Source organism: Microtus oregoni, unplaced genomic scaffold (assembly GCF_018167655.1).
Source record: "Microtus oregoni isolate MIOR12 unplaced genomic scaffold, Mior012 000008F_ref0000371, whole genome shotgun sequence".
Classification (NCBI taxonomy): Eukaryota; Metazoa; Chordata; class Mammalia; order Rodentia; family Cricetidae; genus Microtus; species Microtus oregoni.
This window is the reverse complement of record NW_024543067.1, coordinates 22,249,201-22,262,163: the sequence shown is the minus strand read 5'-3', so window position 1 is coordinate 22,262,163 and position 12,963 is coordinate 22,249,201. Positions and strand designations below refer to the sequence as shown.

Below are 12,963 nucleotides of genomic sequence, written 5' to 3'. Positions count from 1 at the left end.
TTGCAATGCCCCCCCCCTAAAAAAAAAAACAAAACCAAATTTAAAAGAAAAGCCAAAACCAAACCAAACAACAATAACAAGAAGGAGGAGAATCTCGTCATGGAAGCTGTAGTGTGGCCTGTTGAATTCACAGTTCACCCTTTAGTCCGTTCATCTTTACTTGCCCCAGGGTTCATTGCCAGAGTCATTGGTCAAGCTCAAGACCTCTGACTTCTGCTAGGCCACTATTAATGGGCTCTCACTAGGACTCCTCTTGGATATCCCATTGTTGTCCTGTGTTGTCAAGATCCTGCTGTTTTGGATCTATAGGTTTATCCCCTTCACCTGCGATGAGATTGGGGTGGGCCAACTCATAGTCCTGGTTCTGAGCCTGGGTGGTAGCTGGGTTGGTCAGCCCTCCAGCTTTCCCTCATCATCATTACCCAGGCAAGCTCTCCAGCATTGCCCAAGCTAGTTCACCCAGTGTGGTCTGCAGCAAGGAGCAGGGCCAGTTCTATTCTCGGCCTCAGGTCCAGGTCACCACACTCATACCACTAGGGCCAGCTCTACTGTTTTGCTCAGACAAGGCACTGGCCACTCCAATTGTCTTGGCCCTGGTGGCAGCACAACCCTCAAACAACAGCTAGGTTATAAGTTGCAACCTAGTCTCTGGGCATTTGCACCTCCCCACTTCTGCATCACAGGCCAGGGACATCAACTCAGATCCCGGCTGTGGTAGGGTCAAAGACCCAGACATGGTTCTCAGCAGGAACCATGATATCACCATGGCCCCAGGTGGCAATGTAGGCCACCCAGATTGACTTGGCCCCTGCAGCAGTATGGCCCTCTGACAACCAACATGGCTCCAGGTGGTGGCCCGCATCACAGGGTTCTGAATAGCCGTCAGTGGCAACAGAAGCCATAGACATCACCTCAGTCACTGTTGACTGTTTCAGGTCCTCAGACAAAGACCTAGCCCTTGGCGTCCTGGCCCAGGCTGGGATATCACCTTGGACTTGGGTGGCTGGCAGGGCATTCACATCAGCCTGTTCCTCACCAACCTCATGTCTTCAGATCTGCCTCTCTCCACAGCCCATGAACGGTTTTGCCTCTCTCTCTTCTCTAGTGAGTGCTCTCTTTCTCTCCCCCACCCTGTACTCGCTTACTATGGTGGTGCCCAACCACGCTGGCATTATTGCCGTTGGTTGGGTCACAGGTGGCTCATGGTTGAGTCCTGCCTGCCTCAGCTGCAAGGCATGGTGTGGAGCTGTTGCTTTTCTCTTGCATACCTGGGCCTAGAAACCTTGGGCAGTGCTTGGTATGATGGGGCCAGACTGCCAGGTGCCAGAGGCATTGGGTAGGCTCTTGGCTGATAGTGCCCTCCAGACCAAGAAGTCTGGGGGTGGAGCCATCTGTGTCCTCCACTGACTCAGGCCTGGAAAGGATTGAGCTGGCATGCAATCTCCTTTTAAAACTTTATTCTGGACTAGCAAACAGGCCTCACCAGACTTTTTTTCTTTTGACAGGTGTCGCATGAATTTCCAATGAACTTTAACCCATCAAACCCCTATTGTAATGGTAAGTAAAGCCAAAAAGCCAAACATGAAGACCACCTCATTCATTCTTATCTTTTCCTTGCAGGTTAGAGCTACTCATATTTCATCTCTAAATTTCAGGTTGTGACACATTTCTACTTTGTTTGGTAGAAAATCACCTCACGTTGGTGCTTATCTGAAATTGGAGTTATTTTTAGAATATACTAAGTATACCTATGTCATCTGACAACTCCTTTTAGAAGTTTTATGCTCTATAAATAGTGTGAACCCATCCTTGGTCTGCTCATCAAGAAAATAACGTTTTCACTCCAAGTTCATAGTCTGAAAAAAACAACCAATTTGGTTGTAGATCAAAGATACGCAACATAGAAAAAGTAAGGCTTTAAGACACCAAAGTTAAATTCTATTTTTCTAAAGACGTCATTAGCTTAGTTGCCTAGAAATAACATTTCACTTATTGCTTTAATGCAAGGAAGTATTTAAGTATAATTCAGTTTTAGGTGAGTAATTTAAGGCTTTGTGAAGAGAGTAAATTGCTAAAAACCTTCATGATACAAAGCAAACATAATAATACAAATGGAGAAAATACTTCTGTCGTTGTCAGTGTTCTGTTGCTGTGAAGAGGCACCACGACCATGGAAACTTTTACAAAAGAAAGAGAGTTTCAGAGTTTAGTTCATTATCTTCAAGGTGGGGAGCATGGTGGCATGCAAGAAGACATTGAGAAGAGAGAGACTCTGAACTTACCATGGGCTTCTGAAACCTCAAACCCCACCCCAGTGATGCACTTCCTCCCACAAGGCCACACCTAATCGCTTCAGATAATGCCACTCCCTGGTGACCAAGCATTCATCTCTGACCTATGGGTGCCATTCTTATTTAAATCACCACAGCTATTGTTGCTGGAATTATATGCTCAGTTTTTCTACGGTGTATTCCATTGCAGTTAGTGATGTTGCCAGCTGTGGTTAATATTATTGTTACTACTGTTAGACTATCAGTTTATCACTGTAAAATCACATCTCAGTGTGAATTGTTCTCACAGGTTGCTCAAGGCTACTTGCTTCTAAATTCAATATGACCAAAAGGAGTTTCTTGAAACTCTTAAATTTTACAGTTTCTACAGAAAATGCAGAAAATAGCCTATGTGAATATTAAACTACTGCCGTCTACTATACCAAGCCTGACCCTTACTTGTATCACCTAGTTAATTAGAATTAGTTAGCCTTATAACCTTATATTTTTATAGAACTTTGCTAATATGTATATAGTTGTGCTTCCCAGTACTGTGGGTTAACAAATTATATTTGAGGATTTTTAATACTACTTTCTTTGATCTAGGAATCCAAGGCATTATAGAAGCTTATCGGACCTGTCTTCCTCAGATAAAACTCTATGGGCCAACTAATTTTTCTCCGATTATAAATCATGTGGCCAGGTTTGCAGCTGCAGCCACACAGCAGCAGACAGCATCTGTAAGTGCTCTAGGCTCAGAAACAGGAAGGGTGTGGTTGGTACTTCTTCCTGGTTGCCATACTGTTTATTGAATTTGTCAGGATAATAAGTCAAGAGTAAGGAGTACTGATATAATTAGCATTGGTTTGGGAGAGGTATCTGTTGCTATTAATGATCAATAAAACAAAATAATGCTTACATTTTTGAGTCTTTTCTCTGGCTTCGGAAGTAATTTACTAGATTCTACAAAAAAAAAGGGGGGCTATTAACTTTTAGAAAAACACTTCATGTGAAGGCCTTTGAGTACATCAGTTGTTGGTATTGCATCACTTACTGTAATGCAAAGGTTTGAATTGGCTGACCATTACCAGTCAGATGTTGGTTATCAAATCTCTCAAGCTGTAGTATATTTAAAATTAGGAGCAGAGATTGTAGGGAGCCCCATTGTGTAGGTGTTGAAAAGTTAAACAAGATAATTCATGTAAAATGCAAACAGTGCCTGGGTCAGAGAGAACACTCCCATACTATAAGTTACTATCATAAATCTTATTCCTGCCCTATATCTTTATGTGACAGTTTACTACTCTGGAAAGTTTCATCAAAAAACCAAAATTTTTTTAAAGCGTGTGTTTTAGCTGGGCAGATAACCCTTCTTTGGCAGTTTGGGATCTGTTGAGAGTGGAGTTCTCATTGCTCCCTTGTTCCAGTCTTTGACATGTTTAATGAGTGTTTATTCTGCTTACTTGAAAGGTTTGTCTTTGACATTTAGAGGTCTTCTGTGTATTTTTTTTTCAACCTATTCTGTGATGTGTTGCACTTCTAATGAATCTAGAGTTGGTCCTTGTCGTCAGAGAATTTCAGGCTCTGTTATGCAGTTGATAGCCCAGAAACACACTGGCAATGACCTGAGTGAAGCAGTTGACTCACTACCCTAGGTCAGTCCTTCACTGTGTGACCTTCACCTGCTCAGGGAACATGTTTTCCTTTCTGGCAGCAATACTTTGTGCTCTTGATCATCACGGATGGTGTGATCACAGACCTTGATGAAACTAGACACGCGATCGTCAACGCTTCCAAGCTGCCCATGTCTATCATCATCGTAGGAGTTGGGGGAGCCGACTTTAGTGCCATGGAGTTTCTGGATGGTGATGGGGGGAGTCTCCGTTCCCCATCAGGAGAGGTGGCCATAAGAGATATTGTTCAGTTCGTGCCTTTCAGACAGTTCCAGAATGTGAGTACCATTCTTTCTGGCTTAAACAGGTTGCCTTTGCTTTTGCATGTGAGAGGTTCGATTTGGTTGGGCATTTTTTTTATCCTTTGTGCTTTTGATATAATAATAACAGAATGATAAACTTCAAATAATATTGTTATAAACATTTTAAGATTTTTTGTTACTTTGTAGTCATCACTTTCCTCATGGCTGTGAAAAATTGTCTGGCAAAGACACCTTGTAGAAGGAAAAATTTCCTTTGGCTCAGAGACTGCTTGTTCGTTTCCCAGCTGCCCAGACCCAAATAATCACACAGAAACTATATATTAATTACAACGCTGCTTGGCTATTAGCTCAGGCTTCTTATTAACTAACTCTTACATCTTAAATTCTATTTCCATTTCTATTAATCTGTGTATCAGCACGAGGCACTTGTAAGGGTCCAGCATCTGTCTCGTTCAGCAGCTACATGGCATCTTGTGACTCTGCCTTCTCAGTGTAGATCAGGCTGACCATTTTGAGAAGAACATGGAAGGATTTAATGTATAATGCTACATGAAATACAGTCTTATATCCACATATTTAAAAAACAAAAACCCATATGTGAATGTTTTAGTAGCTTTATTCATATTAGATAAAAGCTGGAAACAACCCAGATATCCTTCAACAGGTAAATGATGAAGAAAACTATGGTATATCCATAGCATGGGATACTTATGAACAGACTTTACAAACAATATCTGGTGCTTTTACAAATGCTGATATGAAGGCCTTCCATGAAGGGGTTGTTTGGGAAAAGAAGCATTTAGAATCATTCTGTTTACGTCACTCCTGTAGTCACAGACTGTGTTTCATATACCATTGTGCATTAGATTTTTACATGCTCATTTCAGAATGGTGACTAATACTTAGAACACCTTTTAAAATCAGTTTATGCTATTACTCAAGCTAATAGGTAATTAAAATGGGGGTTGCATTTAGTAGTCATGAGAATAATAAACTCTTTGTGTGACTAACATAAAGTCTGTAGGCACAAGTAGAGCAATGTGGTTTTTGTTTGCTTTGGTTTGGTTTTCCAAGAGAAAGATTTTCTGTAGCTTTGGAGCCTGTCCTGGAACTAGCTCTTGTAGACCAGGCTGGCCTCGAACTCACAGAGATTTGTCTGCCTCTGCCTCCTGAGTGCTGGAATTAAAGGCCTGTGCCACCACTGCCCAGCTCTAGAACAACCTTTTAATGTGGCTTTCTTCAAAAGGAAAAGCTAAGGATATATTACAAAAAAATAGGCTGTGCATCTAAGCACACACCTATAGTGTCAGCACTCAGCAAACAGAGGCAGGAAATATATCAAGGTCACTCAGAAGGCTGAAGCAGGCCATCTCAAGTTCAAGGCCAGCCTGGTCTACACTGTTTTCCACGCCACGTTAGGCTACATAGTAAGATCCTACCTCAAAAAGTAAGAGGCATAACAACAGCAGACTTATTAAATATGAAATGGCTGGCACCCAATAACTTGACACATATTAGCACTGATAATGATGGCAATTATAAATACCATGAATTACTTTTCCTATATTATGTGGACTGTTCCTAAGGCACAAACCTAGAGGCTGGGAATTACTACTTTTTAATGACTGCTGAGTTATCTCTAGTCTTTTATCAAACAGCCAGAATATCAACCAAAATGGTTGTGTATGCCTGCAATTTCAGCACTTGGTAGGTAGAGTGAGAAGGATAGAGAGAGTTCCGGGTCATACCTGACTACCTAGTGAGTTCAAGGCCAGCTTGAGCTACAGAGACAACTGTGCAAGCCAGCAAATCTCGATTTGGTAATAGTAACTGTGACTGTTTTTCCTCAAGGCTCCAAAAGAAGCACTTGCTCAGTGTGTCTTGGCAGAGATTCCCCAGCAGGTGGTGGGCTACTTCAACACATACAAACTCCTTCCTCCCAAAAACCCCGCTGTGAAGTAGGAGCCAGGACACCTCCAGGATTCCTAAGCTGTGTGGAGCAATGCCATCTCTTATGCAGAATGATTTATCTACCTTATGTGCTTTTCACCCACTGTGTTCCCGATAGAAACCCAACTTTTTGTATGTATTTTATCTGTTTAAAGCATACATTTTATACTTTTTGAAGAGGACAAGAGCAAGTCTATATCTCTGCTTAGTAAATTCAGTGATTGTTAGTGATTTATAGAAATTCTAAGAGTGCTATTTGGAATTGTATTTAATGTGGGAAAAGTGGGAATTTGTTGGCTTGTTGTCTACTGTCTATAATGAAAATTCCATTTTAAAATGTAGTCAGAGCAAATGAGGAATTAAAAGATGATGTGGTTTGCAGGTTGCTATACTGTTATAGTAAATATACTCTGTACTCGTGACTGAGAGAGCTCCTTAAGACAAATAGTGCTGAATTTGTATCTGTTACTCTGTATTTTGCCCCTCTTCATGCTGCAATGATGCATTATGCATTATACAAAACTATTTTCACTTAGGTCTTCATAAAAAGCAAGGGACTTACTCAGTTTTTTGTTTTGTATTGTTTTGTGTTTGCTTGTTTGTTTCCAAGGCAGGGTTTCTTTGTGTAGCTTTGAAGCCAGTCCTGAAACTCTGTAGACCAGGCTGGCATTGAAATGAGATCTACCTGCTCTGCCTCCCAAGTGCTGAGATTAAAGGTGTGCACCACCACTGCCTGGCCTGTCAGTTTTTAAAATGTACAATCAACCAGGGGGAAAATTCTTGTAGACAAGACAATTTTGCCTTTTGAAATCTCTTCTTTTCATTGTGAACTATTGCTCACAATATGGTCAGATTTGGCCTTTCTTTTACTGAGTAAACAAGACACTTGAGCTTCTGTTGAAGTACAAATGATAGGTCATCCCAGAATTGATATAACTTAGATCAGTGTAAGTTTGCGAAGTGATTTGGATTGCTTTGTCCATTAAAGCTGAGAGGACCAAACATTTAAGATAAAAATTAACTATTGTAGACTTGGCATGATGACACTTCATCCCAGTACTTGAGAGGTAGAAGCTGGAGGGTCATCAGAAGACAACCCGCATACGTAGTAAGTTCCATGTCAGCCAGCTACACAGAGTATGTTTCAAAGTAACAAAGAAAAGTAAATAATTGAGAAATCATCCAATTTTCTATCTAATGGCATAATTGTTAGAGATCATTTTTATTCTTTTCTTGCTATGCACCTGCACATTGATTTTTATAGATTTATTTAGAAATTTTTGCCTTTTAAAAATGATATTTTTGTTTTCTTTAAACATATAGTTCCAGTTATTTATTAATCAAAATTCCATTTTTCATTTCAATAATGTACTATTTCCTAAGTCTAGAATGTGTTCTGTTAAGCATACAACCTGATACATTTAAAAGAAAAAAAAACAACACACACAAATAATTTTTCAACTTTTTTGAAACTTTTTCAACTGCTACATTTAGATAGTGTGGACTTAGTCTGCTTGTTTTGAAGAATAGAATTACTTCAACTTTATCCTTTGAAATGTACTACTTCCTGAGCACCACATTTTTGGAATAGATTCTGTAACACTTGTCTGAAATCTGGATGCCAAATACTTTTGCCTGTCTATGCAGTGGCCAATCATCACTAACAATTTAACATTTAGAATTGTGTATTCGTCAGATATTCTTTTTTTTTTTCCTTTGGTTTTTCGAGACAGGGTTTCTCTGTGGTTTTGGAGCCTGTCCTGGAACTAGCTCTTTGTAGACCAGGCTGGTCTCGAACTCACAGAGATCCGCCTGCCTCTGCCTCCCAAGTGCTGGGATTAAAGGCGTGCGCCACCACCGCCCGGCTCGTCAGATATTCTTAAGTGGATGTCTAACACTAGTCAGTGTTACTGAGTTCCTCTACTGCTGCCTGTGTCTTCGTTCTCTGCAGGCTTCTCAGAAAGCACTTACTGCTGAGATCTGGCTCAGAGCAGATCTACTTGTCTTGTTTGCATAGCCCAGTGAAGGTTGTCTCCTTCTCACCTGGGTGCCTGCCATCTTCTTATGTGCTGTTAACCTGAGGCAGTGCACCTTTATAACAGGGCTTCTTAAATTTATTTTTACTTTGCATCCTTTCACTCAAGACATGTTTATGCAACCCCAGTTTTATAAGCATTTAAAATAGGTAATACATATCAAACATTGCAAGTAAATCAAATAAAATTAATTTAGGGATCTGGACAGATGGCTCAGGGTTCAGAGCATATATTGCTCTTGCAAAAGACCTGAATTGGTTCCAAGAGCCTACATCAGCTCACAATTGGCTGTGACCCAGCTTCAGGGGACCTGATGTCTTCCTCTGTCCTCAATGTGCACCTGCACACATACACACAGAGCACAGAAACATCTTTATTTAGCACAATTTTTGTTAGATTTGCAATTTTACCACATATTAAAGAGGAAGACATATTTGCCTACTCATAAGGTGGATATCCTTTTTTTTTTTACATAAGAATTGGATCTCAACTAAGCATCTTTGATGTGCTTCAGACTTGGTTGATATTTTGTTTTTCTAATTGTCAATGCTTTCACTTAAATACATAGTACAAGATGTCATAAATATGTTTAGGGCTGTTTAAGATGTTAGAAGTTCTGTCCCTATCCAAAGCCAAAACATATTTAAAATTTTTCAATGAAGTTGAAGCCTACAATTTTTAAAATCAAACTTTCTAAGACAATACAGTCTAGAGATTCTGGCTTAATTACTGACTTGATTCAGAATAGCAGGGGGTATTGAAGTCTTTGTTTTCTATAACGAAGCATTATGCTTCAGGAAGCTTAGTTTGTACAGTGAAATGACTGTAACTCATAATACATGAAGTAACCTGTATCGAGCTGAGGTATTCAGACAGGGTTTATTGTTGTTGCATGGCATGACAGGAAGTGCATCAGGTGTGTCTCAGAACCAAGGCTGCAGTGAAGTTGAGTGATATAGGGGGAAGCCCAGAAACACCTCAGATTCATTACACATTTGGTTTTGAATTAATTTTTGGCCATTGTGTATTAGACATTAGAAACCTTACTGTTGTCAGGTTTTCAGTCTACATGACTGCTTATGGGGCCATGACCCTGGGCTCCACAGCATGATTCAATAGAGAAGGCGAAGACTGATTTCCTTTCTTTTCTTTATTTTGAAACCATTATTGTTTTACACATCTCAGTTCTCTGTGCTTGGAAAGACATCACTGTGGTTTTTAGGACTTTCTTTTGCATACAGAGGGAACCAGCACAGAAATGGCTTACAGATTTTCAGTGTATGTTATACAGTAACAGAGGGGCTTCTCTGGCTCTGAAGCAGGGCTCACTGCGCTTGCTAAGCCAGAGAGGGTGCTCAGAACCGCAGTCCTTTCTTCATGTTTGCATTGGGCATCTGGCAGCCATCTTCCTGCCGTTTGGTTCTTAGCAGTTTTATATTCTGGCTTGCCAGAATTGTTTCCTTTTAAAATACTTTTTCTTTAAATGACTCATCATGATTGGGTTTTTATAGATTTGTTATTTATAAGAGTTGTGATTATAAGAGTAATCCATACGTTACTGCAGTGTGAAATAAAAGCATTTACAACATCTAAATTATCTCTTATAAAACTCTTAGTTTCAGCACTCAAATTCATTTCATGCTATTTAATGTTTTTTGTCATCAAATATTTATTTTCCCTGTTGTGCCACTATGTGAGCAAATGCCATTCATTTTTAAAATGAAAATCTCCAAATTGACTTTCGTTTTTTTGTAACACGTATGTATACGATCATGATTTCTCACGTGCATATCTTCAGAAATAGTGTTCCCACTGGTCTAGTCACCTCATCAATTTTTTTTAAAGGTCATTAAAATTTTAAGTCTTCTGAGGAATTTCCAAGGGTTCACTTCAGACAACTTTTCCAAAGTAGATTCGGGGCCTCATTGCTGCCTGTGCTGCATTTTGACTTGCTTTGCCCCTTTCGTGTGTTTCCTAGAAAGCCATCTTCAAGAATGCTCTCTAGTCTATTTTTCATGAAGGTGATGTAAGGTAAGTTAGCAGCTGGGTGAAAATTGTGAGCAGTTGTGTTGCTGTGGATGTCACAGTATGTACACAACTTACCATACATGAATTCATGTCACATGTATCTTCTGTGTGAATTCCCTTTGGATAAAGTTACTTCTTGATGTAACAGGGCTGTGTTGTTGTCATTTTTATTTCTCTACATCTTACCAAAATAATAGAAAATGGAACTGGGGGATATGGCTCAGTGGATAAGGCCACTTGCTACATAAGTTTGAGGATCTGAGTTCAGATCCCTAGACCCCCTATAATAAGCCATGCATAGGCATGCGGACCTAACCTTAGCACTGGAGGGAACAGATAAAGGATTTCTGGGAGTTGTTGGCTATTAGCCTAGCTGAGAACTGGCAAGGTCCATGTTCAGTGAGAGGCCTTACTTGATGGAATAAGACAGAGAGCAGAAGGGAACACTCAGTGCCCTCTGGCCTGTGCATCCTGCACACACTCACATACTCGTGTACCATACACAAGAAAAATAATAGAAAAATTAGAAATAAATAGAAAATTAGCTTAATTTTGGGTGCCATTAAAAACTACATAGACTGAGTAATTTATAAATAACCCAGGTGCAAAAGTTCAAGAGCATGATGCAGGCATCTAAAGGGAGCCTCTGCTGTTTCATAGCGTAGTAGAAGGGCAGAGAATACGTGAGAGGAAGAGCTTATCCTTTGCCTCGGGAACCCACTTTTGCGGTGACTGACCTGTGCCTGTGATGGAAGCATTGATAACTGAATAGGCTGAGAACTGAATGGTAACTGATAAAGGTTAAACATCAGATATGAAGCTACCTTAGGGTTTCTGTTGCTGTGAAGGGACCATGACTACAGCAGCTCTTATAATGGAAAACATTTCACTGGAGTATCTTACAGTTTCAGAGTTTTAGTTCTTTACCATGGTGGGGCTTGGCACCATGCAGGCAGACAGGGTATGGGAAAAGGAGCTGAGAGTGCTGCTTCTTGATCTGCAGGCAATACTATGATTACTCTGAGAGTGTAAAATAAAATCAAACCTCCTAATAGTGCCACTCCCTTGGAGGCCATTTCCTTTCAAACCACTATATGGACTAAACCTCTGAAACTGTAAGCCACCCCAACTAAATGTTTTCTTGAATGGAGGTCTAGAGGTCATTATGTGAAGTTGTGAAGGTGAAGCCTGGATTGCCTTAGAGACCCCAAGACACCAGAGCCATGGCATATCTGCTGAAGAAAATTGCTAACAGGGAGTGGAACCAGTCCAGGAAAAAGAAGTGTGCTGCAGTCACCAAAAGTGAAAGAAGTTGGAGTTCTGAAAAGCATTTTGATATCAGATATGGAGATGGAGTTTGGAGTTAGTCCGTCTGGTTTCCAGTCTTGCTTTGGTTCAGCATTTTGTCACTATGCTCCCTTCTCTACATTTTGGAATGGTAAGTTAAGAGACTGCATGATTCTTAGAAGAGACTTTTAAACATTGTAGAGACTCTACTATTAGACTATGGGGACTTTTGAAGTTGGACTAAATACATTTTACATCATGATATTGTTATAAGTTATGAGGCCGTGGAGTGAAATGTGTTGGTTTTGAATGAAGTTGACCCCATAAACTCATAGGGAATGGCACTGCTAGGAACAGTGGTCTTATTGAAACAGGTGTGGCCTTGTTGGAGGAAGTGTGTCAGTGTGGGTGTGGGCTTTGAGGTCTCCTATGCTCACATTTTTTTTAATTAATTAATTAATTAATTAAAGATTTCTGCCTCCTCCCTGCCACCGCCTCCCATTTCCCTCCCCCTCCCCCGATCAAATCCCCCTCCCTCATCAGCCCGAAGTCCTATGCTCACATTCTGTGTGACACTCAGGCCACTAACTATTGGCCGCAAGATGTAGGACTCTCAGCTATTTCTCCAGTACTATGTCTGCCTTCATGCTGCCATGTTCCACCATGATGATAATGGACTGAATCTCTGAAATGTAAGTGAGCCACCCCAGTTAAATGTTTTCCTAGAGTTGCCGTGGTCCTGTGTCTCTTCACAGCAATAGAAACCCCAACTAAGACAGACCACTGGTGAGGTTTCATCCTGAGGGGCTTTCTGGGCCACAGCAGCACTCAGTCTTAGGGGAAGGATAATGTTGAATAGGTTTCAGGTGAGATGTACTTGGAATTTTCAAATTCCAAGGCTTTGCATTTTCCTCCTTAACATAACCTCAAGGGTCTCAGAGAATGCTGTTACCAAACTCAATTCTGGCCACAGTGCCTCTCAAGCCAGGGAGTTGGCTGTATCACCTGGTGTGACTCAGCTGGTTCCAGACTCTGTCTGGCTACAAGTCTGCTTCTGTAACCAGATCATGAGTTGGGCCCATCTCATCAGTCTTCAGTGGTTCAGAGGCTGGCACAGTCCTGGTAATTACACAGATCTCTAGATCTGTCAGTCTTGTGAATGACAAGATCATCACACTTGTCACTTGTCACTAATCATCACTATGTTTTGCCAAATTCCCCAGAAAAATCACAAGAGTTTACAAATTACCCTGGAGACTTGCTTAGCTATTTTGTCTCCTGAAGAAATGATGGGTAAGACATTTCAAGCCGAATTTTGACTTTGTACAGCTTGAGCTAGTAGAGTTGAATCTTTGATTTATTAGCAGACTCACAAGGCACCAGGTTTAGGAACAACTCTGGTCCTCATGCTAAGACTTAGGGAGCCCTGAGGGGAGCTCTCAGGAAGAATGGATAG

The 12,963-nt window shown here is 40.7% G+C and overlaps 1 protein-coding gene across 1 annotated transcript in view; it reads left to right on the top strand.

Annotated features, from left to right (window-relative positions):
* Cpne3 (copine 3) overlaps positions 1–10,365 on the top strand; it is a 52,012-nt gene extending 41,647 nt beyond the window's left edge. Inside the window, exons 13-16 of the mRNA XM_041657083.1 lie at positions 1,506–1,557; positions 2,877–3,010; positions 3,985–4,221; positions 6,058–10,365. Of these exons, the coding sequence (XP_041513017.1) occupies positions 1,506–1,557; positions 2,877–3,010; positions 3,985–4,221; positions 6,058–6,168 (534 nt within the window). The 3' untranslated portion in view covers positions 6,169–10,365. The remainder of the gene's footprint in view (positions 1–1,505; positions 1,558–2,876; positions 3,011–3,984; positions 4,222–6,057) is intronic.
* Positions 10,366–12,963: the final 2,598 nt, after the last annotated feature.